The sequence below is a fragment of the Camarhynchus parvulus genome, chromosome 1A (genome assembly GCF_901933205.1).
Source record: "Camarhynchus parvulus chromosome 1A, STF_HiC, whole genome shotgun sequence".
NCBI classification, from domain to species: Eukaryota; Metazoa; Chordata; class Aves; order Passeriformes; family Thraupidae; genus Camarhynchus; species Camarhynchus parvulus.
In genome coordinates, this window is record NC_044586.1 from 24,069,090 (window position 1) to 24,082,555 (window position 13,466).

At 43.3% G+C, this 13,466-nt stretch overlaps 1 protein-coding gene across 7 annotated transcripts in view; it reads right to left on the reverse strand.

Moving 5' to 3' along the window:
* The window catches only part of TCF20 (transcription factor 20), a 131,122-nt gene that overhangs the window by 41,224 nt on the left and 76,432 nt on the right, over positions 1 to 13,466 (reverse strand). For all 7 annotated transcript variants that reach the window (XM_030960558.1, XM_030960560.1, XM_030960554.1 and 4 more), the window contains one exon: positions 1,017 to 6,638. In XM_030960558.1, the coding sequence (XP_030816418.1) occupies positions 1,017 to 6,602 (5,586 nt within the window). In that variant the 5' untranslated portion in view covers positions 6,603 to 6,638. The remainder of the gene's footprint in view (positions 1 to 1,016; positions 6,639 to 13,466) is intronic.

Sequence of the window (13,466 nt, forward strand, 5' to 3'; positions counted from 1 at the left end):
GGAAAAAGTAGTTCTATGCCTCTTCCATGGTCTGACCCAGGACAGAGAACAATACAAAAAAAGATAACCATAAAAAAAGCAATGCAGGATACTGACGATGGCAAAGCAAGGCACATAACTGTGGTTTTAAAGCATCAGCTTCTGCCTCAGGAAATCAAGAACAGTGAACGTGTCCATCCACAATCAGGCAGTTGTGAATAAAATTTTTCCTTTGTCCCTGCTTTAATTTTACCTATTTCTTCTCATACATTGTATACTCCCTCTCTGGAGAAAGTAAATTATCAGTGTCATTTGTGAATGCTGAACTCATAGATACTAAACCCACACATATTTCACTCAATGCTTACTGAGATTTGTGCAATTCTGCTCTATCCACCTTATTTTGTAAGGACTGCAAATTCTCCTACAGTTGCATAATAGGTATTATAGTGCAGAGTAACTCACACTGGAAGGAGCCCCTGCTGCAAACAGAACCAACTTTGAAGGTAGATCCAGCTTGAGATGTAAAGATGCTTAGGGCTCTGTCCAGAACCAAATTTTGCATCTCCAAAACCAGGGCATTCCACAGCTTTTCTGTCATTTCCCCTGCCTCAATCCAATGTCTGATTACCCTCACTGAAATTTTTTGCCAATTGAACTAGAATTTTCTTTGCTGCAATTTGTGACTGCTACCACTTGTCCTTTCACTCTACGACTCCAAGAAGAGCCCTAGAGAGCACTAAATATCTAACAGAATAGGAGAAAGAAGGGCAAAGAGACCACTGCAGTCACAAGAAAGCCTTTGGACATCCAGAACTTTTACTAGGTAATAAGCACCCAGCTTTTTGATGTCCAAAAAATCTTATCTGATCAGCTGTGGCAGAAATCTAAATGAGGCCATCAAAAGGACATCACTAGAGATTTATTAAAGATAAAAAATGGCTGTTTAAGGCATGAGAGAAGAACAAGGAACTTCCAAATGGTATATATTTGCTAATGAAAGAAAATAATTGTATATAGCAAGGTCAGGTACTCACCATCTCTCTCGCAATCTCCACAGCTTCCTGCAGCCCATAGAGCCTGCCACAGACCAGGTAGATCCCATTGGCCCAGAGAATACAACCCTCATGGACCCAAAATTCATTGCTGTCAAGAGGTAGTTCAGGAATTTGTAACTCCAGCTCAGTGCCACCTTCTGAAATGGGCATAGACGGTTTTGAGTCCAAAGGAGTCTTTTCACCACCACTGCCACCATCAGTGGATGCTTTTTTACAAGAAGCTCCCCTTGAAAGTGACCGAGAGGCTCCGCTACAGTCCTCAGAGCGGTGCCGCCTCTTAAAGCGGGGATGAGCAGCCAGGCTTCTTTGTTCCTTCTGTTGTTGCTGTTCCTCCTCCTCCTCAGTATCTGTCTTGGAACCATTAGAAGCACTTTTGTGCCGTACCTTGACCTTGCTCTGCATTTCTGTGGCCCTCTTTGGAGGTGGATTCTTGGGCAAAGTAGCTGCATAATCCTGGGGGTAGAAAGGACCAAAGAGGTCACCCATGTTACGATAGCTGGCCCATTTGCCACACAGGCAGCAAACCAGATGCCCCAAGACGGAAGACTCCGTTACTACAGGGCCTTGCAGCATGAAAGTTGAGGTGGGCAGCACTTTGCTCTCCGCATTGCTGGGAGGGGGTGTTGAAGACCTCTGTCCTTTCCGACCCCTCACCAATTTGTTCTGCTCCTCTTCCTCCGCATTTATGATTGTGCACACAGCGCCTAATTCACACTTGTTTACCACATGAATATAAGGGAAAAAGGACTTATTCTTGGAGTCAGTTTTATCTACAGACTGGGTAGCATATTTAAGCTTGATCTCTGGTTCTTGAGGCTCCACGATTGGAGCAGCCCGTCTAGGCTTCCGCTTCCGTGGCTGTGCTGCAGGTTTTCGCCTCTCTCTCCTTTGCCTCTTGGGCTTTGGCTCACCAGCACCCACCCCTTCTGCAGGCTGTGATGCTGCTGGTGGGGGAGGCGGGGGTGCAGGCAGCTGCTGCTGTTGCTGCTGCTTCTTCTGCTTGTTCACACTCCCAATTGGCCTCCCTTTTTTCTTTCCAGAGGGGAAATATCCCTTTGGAGGGAAACCATCTGGCTTGGGTGAAATGTTTGTCACATCGCCATCTTTTTCCTCAGACTTTGGATTTGGTTCAGAAATGAACACACTGGAAGGGGAAATTGTTTTTGAGTCGGAAAAGGTCAGAGTTCCAGCTCCACTTACAGATCCATCAGACCTTCCCTGACCACCTGACTTCTGAGAAGGTGGTGGTGCTGCACTGGATCCTACTCCCTCTTTGCCAATACTGGTGGTTTCAGGGACCTCTTTTTTGTTTTTATCATCCTCGTTGCTTTGCCACTCTTCTGAAGATCTTGGAACAGTTTTTTCACCACTTGTATCCTGGCTTGCTGGCCCCACTTGATCTGGTATCTCTCCTTTTCTTTTCTCAGCCTCTGGTCCATGTCCAGCCACATTTCCTCCTTCAGGCCCACTCTTGAGGGACAGGATGTCATCAAGAGTGACAGTATCTGGACCAGTTTCAGCACTGTTGGTAGAAACGCTTCTCCTAATATTGGGAGATGTAATTTTCTGAACAATAGCTTCCAGTTTTAATCCTCGCCCCTTTCTTGGGGGCAATATTTTGGTCTTTGCTGGGCTTGTGAGGGAAACAGCAGGACAATTCCTATTATCAGGACTTGGCAGGTCCTTGAAGGAATCTCCCTTTGCAACTGACTTGCCAGCATCTTGGCTTTGAGATGAATGGGCATAGGAGTTGTACGTTTTATCAGCTCCTTCTTTGGCTGAAGTCATCAGTCGCCCTTTATCGTCACTGCCACTGTTCTTCATATCATGTGGTTGTCTTTTGGTAGGGATAGGAGAGATGAAAGAACGGACCCTCCTCCTCATAATTAACGGGTTTTGTGGAGACTGGTCCTCCTGGCCAGGGAGCCTAAGCATAGCATTACTAGGCTTGGGCAAATCTGTACATTCCTCTCGTCGATGCCCATCGCTTTCTTGAGGGCAAAATCTTTTTTGGTTGGCTGCTCCAAGAGGGCCGCTGCTTTTAGCAGGAGAAGTTTGCCGAGAGAGGTCCCAACCAGATTCATGATGCTGCAACTTCTGGCTGCCATGTTTCATTTCGGTGCATTTGCTCTGAGTACTGTCACTCCCCATGACACAGCGCCCAGCTTCCTGGCTTCCAGTATCATGGTAAGAGCTACCTTGAAGGTACATCATTCCATCCTTGTCATTTTTTAAGGGACTCCTTACTCTTTCCAGAAACTGCTGCTGTCTTGGGCTCTTCCTTGCTCCTTCCTGCCTGTGCTGAGCTGCAGCAATCACACCCTGAGCCGCGCTGCTTGCCCAATCTTTGTATTCTTCTTGCTGTTGCTGGTATAGCTGTCTCTTGTAATGATACTGGGAATTCAGACTCTGGTTAGGGTCACCAAAAGCATGAGGCCTAGCATTCGTGTGATATGCTGAAGCCAGAGATGAGCCTTCTGAATTCTGAGGGTAGACAGAATGCAAGGAACCCCTGCTAACTCTTTCAGATAGTGTCATGTGTGGGTTCATGTGATGCAGATCTGCCCCTGGGCCTCTGCTTCTGCCTGGTGACATTTTCAGCTTATCAGCAAGATCCTGATATTGAGAAGGTGATTTACCCCTTCCAGTTCTGCCAGGTCCTCGTCTCATCTGTGTCGATCTGTTGTCCTGCTGGGGCATGTAGTCTGGAGCAGCATCGGAGACTGCAGCTCCAGGGCTGGCATTGCCTCGAAAAGATTCATGCTTGATGCCAGCAGGATGACAATGGTCTCCTGTTTTTTTATTGTTGAGACTAGCTGAGCTCTTTGACTGTTCAAAATCTTCTTCCTTTATTTGCCCACTGTGAGCTTTCATCTTTGTTTCCATGGATACTAAACCACCAGGGAGTATTACTGACTGGCTCAAGCCAGGGGCAAGACGTTCACTCCTTCCGCTTCTGGCCTCAGGACCCATGTGCCCCATGGGGTGAGGGCCAGGATCTCTTACAAGTTGCCTTAATGGGGATATGTCACAGATCACTGATCTCCTCTCTGAGAGTGCTCCTGCCTCATGGGCAGCAGACTGAGACTCCACATCGAACTTTCTAGCAATAGGGTAATCAGCTAGATTTATCTGCTTCATGTCTGGAGTTGCACTGCTAGACTTCCTATCCCAAGGACCCCAGTGAGGGCCTTCTAGGAGGGACCCCATGCTTTTGTTTAAGAGGCCTCTATTGGTCAATTCATTGGTCTGACTAATTAAAACATTGGGTCTCATGGCTCCCTCCAAACTCCCAGCCATCCCAGAATGCTCCTGCGCGTTCCTAGAATACCTTCTGTCTGGATGATGGTGGTACCCCTGTAAAACCTCTTGGAGGAGGCTAGGAAACTTCTCATTACGGCCTTTGCGCTCACTATGCCCTGGAAAATCCCCCTTTTCTTGACCAGATGGATACTGTGGAAAGCCACCAATACCTCTCTGTATACCAGGTGCTATATTATCCTTGTAGCTGTATCTTAAACTGCCGGGAGACTTGGAAGATTCTGTTCTTGCAGGAAAATTTGGCCCAACAACTGCATGACCAGGCTGGCTGTTCCCCTCCCCATTATGGTTAGTGTTATCGCCACTTTTGCTCCCTTTACCTCCTCCTTGAGTCTCTTGCTGTGTCCCTGCATGCCCAGCTTCTTTTGCCCCACTAGTGCTAGCTGGTGCCTGAGGGGCTGTGGAAGCATCATCTTGTGCAGGTTTATCTTGTCCACCTGACTTTTCTACTCTTCCTGCCATGGCTTCCCGGGAGACAATCACCCCAACAGCCTTTTCATTCACTTTTGGGGCATTTTCCACAGCCACCACAGCTTCCTTCCCATCAGGGGAGGCCACATCCTCCCTAGCTGCAGGACTGCTGCTGAGTTTTGATGGCTCATTCTGAGACCCTTGTGCTGGTGAGGAGTTGGGTCTCTCTAAATTACCCCCTTTGTAAGTGGTGTCTGAGCTGGTACTCTGGCCACTCAGCTGTCTCACCCTTTCCCCATGATCCTCTGAACTACTGGAACAGCCACCATCCAGGGACTCTGCCATGGGAGACTTGAGTTGCTCCTCTGCCTGGGAGGAGCCTTCTGAGTTGGTGCAGCTGTCAGCCTTCTTGGAAGAGGATGATCTTTTGGAACTTTTTTTCTGAGGTGCCAAGGCATCTGAGAGCAACATGTGCTGGACTGTGTTGGGCAGATTGGCAACTTGAGAACTTAGAGCACTCAGGCTGCTCAGTCCTGGATCTGTGAGCCTTTTTTCTTGCAGTCCTTCCAGTCCAAACCCCTTGAATCCACTTCCATGAGCATTGGGGCTTGGCATCATAGATGGTGTAGGACTAAGCTGAGGCATCATCTGCAGGATCCGGTTTCGAGAACCCATGGACATGTTGCCTTGCCCACACTGGAGATTTTCTCCACCTGGCATGAGTGGAGAAGGGGTAGAGCTGCAGCTTGGAGACTGAACCACAGATGCAGCAGGAGATGGATTAGAGATTGGACTGAAGTTTTGGTGGAACTGCATCGGTGACCTTACAGGAACTTCAGTCTGGCTGTACTGTCCCACTTGACTTTGAAGAGAGAGTTTGGTGGCAGTATTTGAATACTGCATTACGTGCTGAGGTGGGTGCTGTTGCTGCTGCCCCTGCTGCCCACTTTGGGGCAGCTTAGACTGCTCAAAGCTTTTCATCGGTTGAGTTTGAAAGCTGTAGTTTGACTGGGTGCCATAGGCCTGTGCATTGGAACCCACAGCATGGCCTTCGTACTGCGACCCAGAATTCACGTTGTAGCTTCCGTCATAATTCTGTCCTGACTGGCCAAAGCGCTGTGGGGAAGGGAAAGAGGAGGAGGAGGATGACGAAGGTGGCTGATAGTGCTGGCTGAACTGACCCACTCGTAACTGGTAGCCTGAAGCAGAGGAAGGCAGGGTGGATGGACGCTGCATTGGCTGCAAGTGTGAGGTGCTAGAAGCAGACTGGCTGGAAGCCTGGGGTAAAGGCTGATGAGACTGATAGATCTGCTGTCTCAGCTGCTGCACCTGCTGCTGCTGGCTAGAAGCCTGCTGCTGATACTGGGCACTCCCTGGAGAAAAAGGACCAGTATAATCCTGTTGATAGTGGGATACACCCCCAAGGGTTGAGTGCTGTGTTTGGAACTGGCCCACATGTCCCTCACTCCCATACTGACTCCCAAAGCTACTCCCTTGAGGGGGCCCATAGCTCTGTACTGGTCCAGAAGGCCTGCGCTGAGGCGGCTGCTGCCCTCCTGATACCACTGGATCTTTGTTGGCAGCCATATAGTAAAACTCTCCTGCTTCTTTTCTGAAACCTTGGTAGCTCTGATGGCCAGAGCTCTCACCAGGCATTGCTGTAGAGGCTCCTGTTGCTCCACGACGTCCACTGCCAGCACCTCCTCCAAAGCTCTGGAACATCTGGGCCTGCTGGCGGGGGCTGAACTCCTCCAGTCGGGATGAAGTGTGCACTTCCTGCGGGTAGCTCTGCTGGTTTCCGTGATAACTACTTTGCTCCCGAAAGGACTGCATGCTGTTCAGCAGCAGAGCAGCAGCTCGAAAGCCCTCCTAAATATGGAGAAAAAGAGAGGGAAAAAAAAAAGGTATGTTTCTCAGTCACACCAGTACCCCACTCAATTTCCCTGCTTCAACAGCAATTAAAATTTAGTATTTCTCTTCTACTTCCTGGTACATCAATGTTTAACCCCCTTGTCTTGCAACCTGCCAATCTTCTAGGTAATGCGGGCCAGTAGCCTACTACCAGTTGGAGCGCATTTCCAGCATTAATATTTCCCCATCATCATTTACTCACTGGCTGTGTTTTTGTGCCCCTGAAGAGAGAAATTTCCAACAATATTTGCAAAGCAAATGAGAGCAATCCTCACCATCCAGCTATTCCCTATGGCTGATACTGGGAGTAATCCAAGTATTTCGCTACCATGCTTAAAGATGCAACAAGAACCCTGCAATGCTTTCAAACCACCCTTGGATTTACCACAGGAATGAAATCCAAGGTCCATGTTTCACACCAGGAAGATCTCTATAAGCAAATACCGAAGATACAATTGACCAAAGCTCAAACCAAGACAACTCAATGAAAGGATCCATGTGAGTGTGTGAAAGAACTGGCACCAGCATACTCAATGCTCAGTTCCTGAGTAATTCCAGTGACACTCCTAGGTGAAAACCAACACAAGACAACACATCGCATTTTCCCCCCCAACCATCTGCTTTGCTTTACAGGATGGAAAGTTGAAACAAGTTCACTCTATTTAAGCAAAACAGTCTACAACTTCATTCCTCAGGACTTCCATATTACCTTGAATGAAACATAACTGAAAACACTTGCCAGTCAGAACATATATTTTGGAATACTGTGTATGAGCATCTACACTTACATAAACAACTCATAAGTAAACATCTTCCAGGAAGGCTCTCCTCTGTATTTCAACATATTATTTAGTATATGGAATTATGACTCACCCTCAAGGACTGGACCACAACTGCACAATTGTCTGGGGACCCTTGCTAGTTCCTTTATAAAAGCCTGTCACATTACTAGATGCATTAAGAAAAGTACGGAAATGAACAAGTATGTGCATGTACACTGCCTTTAAACACCAAAGCCAAACAAACAAAGAAAAAAAACAAAAACAAACAAACAAAACAAACCCCCCAAATTAACAAATGACATAAGCATTTCATGTCTGAAACACCTTGTGGTTTTCTCTTCCTGAAAAAAAATATGGATAGAGCCACCTGGACAGACTCTTTCCTTTAAAAGAATGTTAAGACAATGCTCACACTTTTCCAGGAAACAGAACCCCAACTCCTCAGATTGGAGACTTCCTGGAAAAATTGCCTGCACGATGTTTTCATATTTAGCCATGTTTTGTGTTTGCCATGTTCAGTTGAACCCATTTAGAATTAATTTCTAGCTTTGCACTAAAATTTTGTTCAAGTAGATCACCAAACTCACAAAAAACCAAAAAAACCCAAAAAATCCAAAACCACAAAAAAACCCCAAAAAATAAAAAAAAAAAAAAAAAAAAAAAAAAACCACCACCAAAAAAAAAACAAACAAAAAAAACCCCCAAACAAACAAACAAAAAAAAAACCCACCAAAAAAAACCCCAACAAACAAACCAGGCACACAAATGAGATGCAGGCAAGATTTGGCATCCAGTTCTTTTCCCATCTGCCTACCAAGGTTATTTTTTTTAACTAACATGTATGTTATCTACAGAAGACTCTGGAGTCTTTCATCTTCTACTATCTGTGTGTGTAGGCTACAGAACACACAGGCACAAAACCACCCCACAGCACTGCATGTCTCTGCAGCCCCTTTCCTCTAACTCAAAGGCCTCTTTGTGTTACAGCCTTGGTTCATGCAGATTGATGCACATAAAAATATTACTGGAATCAAAAGGGAACTGTCAAATTGTTAATACCTCAAATTCTGTCTCTCTTCTAGGAAGTCAACTTTACTGCTGTTTTAATCTTATATTTTAAGTGTCATAAGAGAGATCTGCTGTTCTGCTGAACTTCCACTTTTTAGCATTTTAAAGACTACATATATCACATGAATAACACTTCTATGAATGCCACAGTGTGCCAATCTGTCCAGTTCAGGCTTATTATGGATAAGCTCCTCCTTTTTCTGAATTATTGCTTTTGATGTTTTATTAGTTTGACGCTCCAGCCCTATCGGGGTAGGACTAAAATTGGGATACACAAAAAAAGAAAGAAGCTTGCCTTAGGTGACTTGCTGTTAAGGCAAAAAAATAAGAGGGGGGAAAAAAGGGGAAAAAAAACATACATAGAAGAAAGTTATCAAGCTAAAGGTACGAGAACATCTACTGCAACTGGCAGATGTTAAAAGCAGCTTCTCTAGATAAGCAGTGTGGGGCATTGCAATCAGCAACATTCATGTGCCATGGAGACTGTGCGCACACCCTGGCTACCACGTGCTTGGCACCCATCCTCTTTTCATGAAGGCAACATTGCCATCCTCTCACAGGCTCAGTCTCCCACAGAATCTCACACTCAGTTTTAAACATGGCTTTACCAAAGCATACTCTGCATAGTCTGGACAAGATCTCTAGAAGCCTCTTCTGCATTACATCATAGAAAAACTTTAATCACTGAATGATATTCGCTCTCTGTAACTCTACCCACAGGCTTGAAAACTGCTACGTTTTCAAGCTAATGTATGTTAACACCACTGACAAACAGTCTTAAGATTTGTTCACTATTAAAAAAGAATAATTTTAATTATATAATGAATAGAAACAGCACAAGATGCTGGAAAATGCCGTTAAGAACAGAGATACAGTAAAGGTCAACCAAGGCACAAATTCTTATCCTCCATAATCTCATGCAATCATATAACATTTATTTAGTCCAGAAGTTATATATGCTAACTCAAAACAGGGAGAACATATTTTTATCCTTCAATTTTTATTTTTTTTTTTAATATTGGAATTTACCCTGACAAACAAATAAGAAGTTTTCACCAGGACAATATTTGCTTTGAGTATCTCACAAGGAGCCTAACTTGAGTAACATATCCAGTAGAATAGCTGCCAAAAAGAAAAAAGGCATTTCATTAATAACAGGAATAAAAAAAGATAGAACGTGCTCCAACTCATTACATCACTGATAACTTAAGACATATAGCACATTTCCTGTCATTAATGTGCTATAAATACAGAACTATTACAATTACTACTGCAATAGCCTTTCTTAATAGTAACAGCCCGGTAAAGTGCTTATATCTAAGCGCTATATTCTGAGCAAAACCACTGAGAATAATCCCCTGGACAAGTCTTGTTAATAAAATACATTCATGTTTTTTATTAGATAGATAAGGCCTCCAAAGTCTACCCCCATCCACATGTAAAAAAAGCATGTTTTATTATTTTTTTACTGGAAGCCTTTAAAGAAAACATTTTCAGCTGGTACATACTCTTCCTCACGCACGATCTCAAGAGGACAATGCAGCACCTGCCAACCAGAGACTACAACACAATCATATAAAACTCCATAATGCTGGTAACATATCCACAATGCCATCCCCAGCAGAAGGGACAAAGTCCTGCCTCCAAACAAGTGTTTTGTTAACAGTCACAAATTACACACATTTACAGTACTTTCCAACACACACAAGATGCAATGTCCTCATTTATTCAAAGGGAAGGTAAGAGTCTGGCACAGCTTTCACTACACTCCAGTGTGACACCTACACTCTTGCTACACGTGCATGCAGCTCTCTCAGTAAAGCTGCATGACTTTTAAAGTATTTATAGCCCATAGCTGTAGAGCCATCTAAACAATCCATCCAGACACTGCAGACTACACTCACTAAGCTAAGCAGTTTCACTTTGCTCCAACACATTCATTTCTCCCCCAACAGCCCAGTAATCAAAATTTGCCTTCAACCTGGCAGGAGCAAAGGAAACATATTACAAGCCTGTGTGGCTGATAAAAAACAGCCTCACTGACAGAATCACTGCACAGAAGTCTTGAATAGGAAGAAGCAATAGGTCCTCTTACCCAAATCTCAGACTTATTTGTGAAACATGTGAAGTTATTTCAAGCACTGTATCAATTGACCTTCTTCATGCGAACTTATTTTTAAGCATAATGCAGATTTTCTCTCCTGTTTAATCATTTGAAACAGCCTCACAGAAATTTGTTGACATAGGAGTTCCTCAAAATATGAAGCTACTGCATTGTGACCTCGCTGTACGCAAGATTATCCAATGTTAGTCAACAGCAGGTAAGCATCTTTCAATGGTTCCTGCATGTGCATCAGAGTGCCCCCAACCTGCGCTGATAACAGAACTCATCAGTACTCCCACACCAAGATTACTCTGTGAGATGATCTTCTGCAATGTACCATGCTAGGGTTTCTTTCACAGCCACATAAATCTTTACAACTCTTTCTGCCCTGATTATCAAAGACTGGACAAATAACAGGACAGCTGCCCAGATCTCCCCATGTAACACTGATGACAACATAGTAATCCATCACTACAGACAGCTCATAACAAGCAAACTAAAAACCAAAATACTGTGTGGACACACCTAATTCTTGACTATAAGCCTATAAAGGAGCAAATGAAACCACCACCAGCTCATTCAGTAGGACATAAGTGAGGTCCTTCCGCTTCGTTAAATTTTCTTTAGATTTGGGTTGACTACCACGATCCATCTGTGCAGAGAAGTCTCAGGCAGCAGTCAAATGCAATATATCTTCAGTGCTCTGTCAAAAGCCTCTCACTTCCTAGCATGCTTATCAGGGAAGAAAATGCAGTTACAGGCAGACGATGAACAGTAAGACAGTATTTTCCATAGGCCAAAATGTACACGAAGAAGTTGGGAGGGTTACAGAGTGTCCACAGTTCTGATTAAAATAGACTCACTTGCTAAATGTTGTGCAAGTGACAGAGATATATTTGTACAGAGAAGTTTGCAGCCATTTCTTGCCACAACTCATACAAAATGCAAGAATCACTATTTTTGTCCTTCCTCATTCGATCTTCTTAAACTAGCAGAGAATACACATAACCAAAACAATCTCAAAAGCCAGAACCTGAGTATGAGCAATTCAGGAGTATATTTTGTAAGAAATAATGCCCATGTTCCAAATTCAGCCAGAAACAGAGGAAAAAAGGATTTCCATGTACTGAGTACACTTCTATTGTCAAGGCCAAGTTGCTAACCCTCATTTCTGCAGGTACAGAGTTATTACTTGCACACCTGATCAATGGCTGGGAATAAAATTACCTCATTTCAGTTTTGGAGAAACACTGCTGCTTTTCAGAAAAGGCAAATCAGCCACCTATGCCATGAGAAGATGGATTTAAAGATCAAACCTAAGATGACATTTAACAAAGTAACAGATATAACTTATTTCTTCTACATTTGATGTCTTTTTAAAAGAAAAAGGAGAATAATTAAAACTTGTTTTCAACGTTATATGTGCTATAGAAGTAAACCAAGACAGTCAGCCCTTCAGTCACCAGTTTGTCCAAGCAGTAACATTCACTGCTCACTTCTTTCAGCAAGTCGTGTTTCTGATATTATTCAACACCACACTTCTAGAGAAAACTACAATTAGATCTGGCTCTCACCAAGCCATCATCATATATTCTGTCAAACAAACCTTACTACACCACTCAAAGCTGAAACAGGATACAGTCACTTACCACGGAGAGCGCCAGACCCTATGGAAGTAGCTAAACTGAAGTATCTTGTCAAGTAGATAAAAAGTAAATTAAACTCAGAATACTGCATTAATGGAAACCAAATTTTATTATTCTAAAAAATCACAGCATGTCTTAGAAACCATATGTAGAGGTTACACATGCTTAAGTACCTATTAATAACACATACTAGCAACATGCATTGCAAATCAATGGTAATACTGGTCTTGACAAAAAAAAAAAAAAAAAGCACCAAAACTTAATTCTGTCCTTCCCAGTGAAAACTTTTATCAAAAAATCCCTCAAATGAGCTACAGCTTGGCCAAGTGGGTTGTAACTAGCTTCCATCATCTCACAGACACACTATGCTTTCTTTACCAAAATGTCTGTACAGCTTTTCAGAAAGTCATTACGTATTGAGCTTAAATCCAAACAATTAAGGAAATGGTTTTCACAGAATGGGTGAGGAACAGATGAGCGTGGCAGAAGGAGTACAGAAGTGAGCTTTGTTAGTTGAGAGAGGAGAATGCTCTGGAGATTATTGTGCTAGATAAAATCTACATTCACATCTTTTTCCATATATTTCCTTCAGTGACCACACAAAAAGCCCAACCACAGTATACCTGAGTCAGTGTACCTTCCTATCTCACAGGAGAGATGTGAGCAGACATATTCAGAGCATTCAACTGCTGTAACAAAAGGCATCATGTAAACAAACTACAACAAAAAATAATCAAATTTTGCATGTGGCTATTACTTGGCTGCTGCTTTCTTCCCTCACATCCAAAATATTTTTGTAAAAAAACATTTCTGTAATACACTGACTTTTTTGCATCTGCAAGTTTTCCTTACTCACTAAGTGAAAAAAACTAAAATACCATCTCCAGTTTAGCTTTGCACTTTTAATGAAGTGTACTGTTAAATTCATATTCCTAAACATGAAGAAAGAAGAAATTTGACAAGAACAACTTCTGCTGTAAGCCAGTATTTAAGTTGTAGTACTATGAAAAAATGTATTGCTAGAAATACAACGAATGATCAAAGTTCAGAGAATTTTGGCTGATGGTATGTATCTGATTTTACTATTATGCCATTGGTTCTCAGTCTCAATTAACAGCACAGATGCACTTAAATAGCTTTCAAAAATCTACCAACCTCTTGTTGAAAGTTATCCATCCAAATTTTT